We start from the raw sequence: 6,225 nt of genomic DNA, 5'->3' as shown, positions 1-6,225 counted from the left end.
GCATCCGTGGGCAAAGTTTCATCCCCCTTTAACACTGGGACATATTTCATAACTCAGGCTGTGGTTTGAAGTGATCTTGAGAGGAGTTTTAGCCTCAAAAAGTGGAAAATAAAGAAACAGATGTGAAGTTATTGTAAATTCCTAGAGTGGGCTCTGGGGCTATTGTGCCCCCACGGCGGGCGGTCCAGGGGCTGTGCCTTTCATGCTGTAATTGAAACATATTAATTAGATAATTTGTTGTTAGTTTAAACGAAACAAATGCATCCCCTTTGAGGCTTCACAGCCAGTGGGTTGGGTTGTTTTTGTTTTGTTTCTGTTTGGGTGTCTCTGTGTATATGTGGCTTCAGGGGAAAAAAATTAATTGACATTTATATTAAGAATTTGAGAGAAGATCCTGATTCTTTTCATTTCTTAAATGGATACCTTTTAAAAAGGGAGTTTTTCATTGGTAAATGTATAAACCATGCCTCCACCTCCAACCTCGCATACACTAATGCAAAACCTTCTCTTTGCGACACTCCACTGGCTTCTTTTTCCCACCCGCTCCTCAATACTTCACCCCACTCAAGCGAGCACCTGGCCAGATTTATGCTTCCAAGACACTCAATCTTCTCATTTATTAAAGGAATTAAACACACTACCATAATATTTAAGCCATTCTAATGATCATTTACCAGCACTGCTCCTGCTAGTCTCCAGGCTTCTCAAAATCCCCAACTCAGGCAACAGGAACAGTGAGAATTTCCTCAGCTTCTCTCTTGAGAAAGTGAACAAAATTCACCCATTGTGTAAGCATTTTCCCCAATCACAGAGAAGGCCATTTTAAAAACACAGTTGAGTACAAAATCATGTTAAAAAACAAAAGTAACAGGACAGCCAAGTTTCCAAATCAAAAACCTAAATTTTAAAAAGGCCCAAATTTGCAAAATAGAAAATACAAGTTGTAACTTGATCTTCTGGATAAGACCCCTGAACGGACACCTCACTGCATGGTGTTGTCTCTTCCAGTTTTATTTTAAAGCTGTGTGTATTGACTTTGGACTTGAGCCAGGTGAAAAGATTTAACATGACAAAGAGAGCCATTGAAGGTATCATAGTTATAAACTTCCTTGTTTGTGGGGGCACTTCACCTAAACAGGGCATAAGTCTCAAAGCTGAGGATGGAGCACGGTGGAGACGTGTTGTTTGGACTGCCTTTGGATTTCTGATCAAGGTGAAAATATTATCAGTGGATTTTTTACTTTACTCATTCGACTTTGTCTGAGAAAAGATGTCTGCAGTTGTGAAAGGAGGGCTCACAATGCCCAAGTTTTTCATTCTTTGCAATACACCATGACGAGCTTACTAGCTGAAAAGAACATTTTCAGATAGTGAGTTGAAATCACTCCATTGCTAATAATCAGAAATAGCATCTGCATCTCACCCCCATTTATTAAATGTATGTATCGTACATTTATACATATATATTCTACTGCCTATTATAGGACAAATATTTTACCTGATTATCTAAGCTGATAATTTATAAAATGTTTAAGGCCCATATTAGCCCTTCATTCCCAGTTTGAAATCAGTGTTAGTAAATTCAATGAAATTAGAATATTCCAGAAATGACCTTAATTTTATTTTTCAGGAAATGATGACAATGTATTTAATTTTTTTTAAATGTAGATGATTTCTTGTTGAGAACAAAGTTTCAAGAGTTTCCTAGCCTGGGGTGGGTAAGTTTTCCAGGCTTTCTTTTGCTGATCTTGTTGATATAATTGTGAATTGGGCTTGATGAATGAGTTTAGTTGTCCCCTGTCTGACGAGCTTTAGTAGCTTCATGCATTTTAATCAGTCCAATGATTCATTTATTTTCCACCTTTTTTTTTTTTTTTGGCTGTGTGTGGGATCCTTCCTTTTTAAAAATGGTCACAACAGGATTAATTACCCTTTGCATTAATCCTAATTTTTTTTTTCAGATAACCCTCTAAATATGTAAGGGTCGCAGGTGCTAAGGATTCTCCTTATAGAGTATAGTGATCATGATTTTTGTGTAGGTTTCTCTGTACTGCACAAAGGTCTTTGTTTAATCATATTACACAGTAAAGTGTTAATCACCATTTAAGTTTTTCTTTGTCTTGTAACTTCATTAGTTGAATACACACCTCGCTCTGGAAATATTGTGACCCCTTCAGTAAAGTTTCAGTTGGCTTTGAGCCATAAATTCTGGGCAAATTGTAATTCTCGGCAAAAATCTGAAGAAAAGCAAATACTTAGAGTTAAGCATTTAAATTAACTTCATTCACTTCCTTAAAATAAATGCATCGAGCATTATTTTCCCATATGAATGAGTGAAATCTGTTCTAATCAAAGTGAACAGGTTTCTTGATCATGGAAAGTGAACTTCTAGGTAACTTCTGAAAAAGCAAATTTCTACAACTGAAATAATTTAAGAAGCGCAGAAATGAATACTCTAATGCATCAGAGTATGAGCACTGAGTAAACAAGTCTGCTTCACTTACTGTATCTCCATGTAGCCTCTACCTGATTTCTACTTAAGCCTTATAGTAAGTATACTTTGTAAAATGTAAATTTTAAGATAGATAAATATACGAAGTATTGCATTTTTTAACGAGTTTCTCAGCACTACACCTGATCTATTCTAGAAATACTTCCCTCTTTCCCTCGGCTTCAGGAATCCATTTGAATAATTTCTCCCTCAATCTGCAAGTGGGGGAGATTGACTATTTTAAAAAATAAGATATGAAAGAGACAAACTATTCAGACAATGTATTATCAAAAGCATGCTTAGAGAAGCACTACATCTATCTTTTGTAAAGTTATTTTGCAGCAACTCTTCAAAAACACACAAAACTAAAATTTGGATTTACATATTTTAATGAGAAAATATTATTTGGACTAGATTCATAATTTAATGTAGACACCTTTTTAAAATTCTTTGTCTTAAAACAGGCATGCTGGGAACAAGAACATCAATATTTAAAATGCCATGCTAATTCTGAACAAGGAGGGAGAAAAATGAAAGGCAAAAATTTTACAGCCCTGATGACACTACAACTTTTTTTTTTTAACTTAAGCAGGTCACACCAGAACAACAGTTCGTTTTCCAGCAAATTACCTAAGACTCTAAAGGAATATAGCAAACAAAAGTGCATTTTACACAGTGTATAATCATTCCTATTCACAAGCATTTACATCTCTTTGCAGCCCTTTAGCTTCTTGGGAAAGTTCTTGTAGCAAACAGAAAGACTTGTCCATGGGAGACCTATCCGGTGACATCTCCTTCATGTTACCAGTGAGCTAAGTTCTTCTAGGGTTGCCCTTGATGCTTTCTTAGTTTGGGCTCATTTCATTTTCTTTTCTTTTTTTTCCTTCCAACAATAAAATAAATAGCTAAAAGGTCTCTAAGTAATAGGAAAGTTAACATCCCAATTAACTTTCCATCCCCCCTTCCCTCCCCTAAACCTGGTCAGAAATGAAGAGTAAACATTCACATTACAACAGGTACTTGTAAAGTGGGCTTTGCCCGCTCGCCCGCCAAGCAATACAGATTCAAGTTCACTGTTTACATTTTACCGGGCGCCTTTGTAAACAATACTACAAGGTTACTTTTAGTTTTGTTTTGCTCGTGTTGAGGACTAGCGTCCCCTTCTCAGTTTGGCAGCCTCTCCCCTAACTCCCAGTGCCTGGAGCCTCTGGCAGGAAACAAAAACAAAACAAAACAAAACAAAACAACTCCGCAGAAGCTGGGAGGCTGGGCCGCTACTCCGGGAAGCTGTGGTCCGCCCAGCCCCTGCCCGATGGGCGGAGGCGAGTGGGGTAGGAAGATTAGTGGTCCCTTTTTCCGGCAGATTTCCAAGACGTAAACGAGATCCGGCCCTCCGCTGTGCGGCTGCAGCTCTAAGGGGAGATCTGTTCCAGGAAACCTCTGAGGCGGTTTCTCTTGTCTTGGAACTAACTGCGCGGAGTCCAGAGCCCCGCCGGTCCAGGCCGAGGGAAGACGTGCTCCTCTCGGCAAAGGCGGGAGGCAGGATCTCCCCAGCCTCTTAAATGGGAGAGGGTTTGGGCGCGGGGGGGTGGGGGGAGCCGGGAATCGGAGGGCTTGGCTCAGGTGCCCCCTGCCTTCCCCTCTTGTGAAGGCGAGGACAGCTCCCACGCGCCTCCAGGTCATCTGCAAGTTCGTGTTTTGTCTTCTGGGTCCAAAACAAAGTTCTCCTGGTGGGGAGAGGGTTGGCCGAAGGTGAATTGGATAAGTTGGGGTGGCGGTCCTAGGCGGAGGAGGGCAGGGCTGGGAGGCTGGGAAGGCAAATAAGCTTGCGGGAGGGGGACAAGAGGGGGCTCCGGCTGTTGGGGGTCAGTGCACCGCCACCGAGTGCAAGGCGGAGGCCGGGCTGGTGAGCGTTTCACTGGGAGTGGCGGGGCTGCTTTGGCTGGTGGCTGTTTGCGAGGACGTGGGGCTGAGCGAGGGCGGCGAGTTCGAGAGCAAAGTGGGGATGGGCGCGGGCAACGCGGGCAGCGCGGGCACTGCGGCCGGTGTAGGCTTGATTGGCACCGGGATTGCGGGCAGCGTCTGGCCTGCTGCATGGCATAGCGGCTTCAGTGGCACGCCGTAGGCGCTGTAATCGCCACTAGCCATGGAGATGGGGGTGGCTGAATCGATCATGCCTGCGGAACCGTACACGTGTGGCCAGCCAGTGCCCAGCGAGCTGCTCATGGTAGTCAACTGGTTGGGGAGCGGGTAGGCGGCGGGCACCGGCTGCATGGCGGAGAAGGCCAGACCCCCAGGCATCTTGTACTCGCGAGCAATTATATTCTCGATGGCGAAGGGGTGCTTGAAGCCCGAGGGCTGTGCCACGCCGCCCAGGTTGTAGGCGGCGGCAGGCATCTGTGGCAGGTGCGTGCCGGAGGCCGCAAGCGCGCTGAGGCGCAGCTTGGCCTGCTGCTGCAGATACTGCGCGGCGTCGGCGGGCTTGCTGGGAGCCAGGTGGTCGGACTTGAGCACCTTGAAGCGCTTGCGGCGCCTCAGGAAGCTGCCGTTCTCGAACATGTCCCCGCAGCTGGGGTGCAGTGCCCAGAAGCTGCCCTTGCCCGGCTGGTCTGGCCGCCTCGGGATCTTGATGAAGCAGTCGTTGAAGGAGAGGTTGTGGCGCAGGCTGTTCTGCCAGCGCTGCGTGTTCTCCCGGTAGTAGGGGAAGCGGTCCATGATGAACTTGTAGATCTCGCTCAACGGCAGCATCTTCTCTGGAGAACTCTGGATGGCCATGGCGGTCAGCGAGATGTAGGAGTAGGGCGGCTTTTGGTCGCTGTACGTGTTGCGGCCGGGCCGAGGCATCTTCTTGTTTGCCCCCTTCTCGCTCCGGGTCCGCGCGGGCCGGCGGCTGCTTGGATCTGGACGGGGAGAAGATAATGGGAAGAGGGGGGAGCATGGATGCACAGACAGACACCGCGAGGCCAGCCAGCCAGGCCGAGTACAGACCAGACTTGGTGGGTAGGGGCTGCGGCGCCGGATCAGCCCGCGCCCGCACTCTTTAGCTGGCAACTTTGAGTGCAGAGTGGGGTGCGGCCAGGGGGCGCGAAAGGGGAAGCCGATGAGCTGCGCGAGGGAAGCATAGAAGTGAGCTGGACCTGGAGCGGGACTGGGGCAGGGATGCAACCAGAGGGCTCACCTTAAAGTTGCTCCAAGTTGTGCGTCCGCATCCGGGATGGCACTGCAGCTCTCGGGTCCCTCCCAGTGCGCAGCCGGGACGCAGTGTCGGGTCTCGGCTAGGCTCCGCACGTCTCCGAGCTTCGCAGCTCAGCCCTGCAGCGCCGGGAGCTGATCAGTCCGCTGAGCTTCTGGCCGTGAAATCCCCGGGCGGCCAAGCTCGGCTGCAGAGTCCCCGCGCAGACGGCAGCAGGGCGGCCTCGGGGCTCGGGAGGGCGCTGCTGTGGGCTCCGCGGCTCCGCTGAGCTAGGTGGCTGCCTCCATATCCTCCCTCGAACCATCTGATAGTTTTAAGCGGTGACAGGAGCAGAAAAGACCCCTGTAGCGGCGCTTCATTAATGTGCCACTTCTTAGCTATCATATGACAATCGCCTTGGGAGGAGGAGGAAGAGGAGGGGGAGCGGGGGCTGCAGAGGGAGGGGACTGAGCGAGAAGGGAGAGCCTGGCCAGCTCTGGTTTCTTTCACACCTATTTACATGGACACCTTGGCCAATAGGAATCACTTCCAGCTCAAGATT

The 6,225-nt window shown here is 47.5% G+C and overlaps 1 protein-coding gene across 1 annotated transcript; it reads right to left on the bottom strand.

Annotated features, from left to right (window-relative positions):
- Nucleotides 1-2,969: 2,969 nt before the first annotated feature.
- On the bottom strand, nucleotides 2,970-5,970 carry FOXB1 (forkhead box B1). The gene is made up of 2 exons (XM_059418509.1): nucleotides 5,670-5,970; nucleotides 2,970-5,391 (listed from the first exon to the last, which is right to left on the bottom strand). Exon 2 carries the CDS (start codon nucleotides 5,333-5,335, stop codon nucleotides 4,358-4,360), a length of 978 nt encoding a protein of 325 aa, XP_059274492.1. The 5' UTR covers nucleotides 5,336-5,391; nucleotides 5,670-5,970; the 3' UTR covers nucleotides 2,970-4,357.
- Between the last annotated feature and the right edge of the window lie 255 nt (nucleotides 5,971-6,225).

Source organism: Mustela nigripes, chromosome 13 (assembly GCF_022355385.1).
Source record: "Mustela nigripes isolate SB6536 chromosome 13, MUSNIG.SB6536, whole genome shotgun sequence".
Classification (NCBI taxonomy): domain Eukaryota; kingdom Metazoa; phylum Chordata; class Mammalia; order Carnivora; family Mustelidae; genus Mustela; species Mustela nigripes.
Note: the sequence above shows the minus strand (reverse complement) of the source record. Positions and strands in the feature narration are given on the sequence as shown.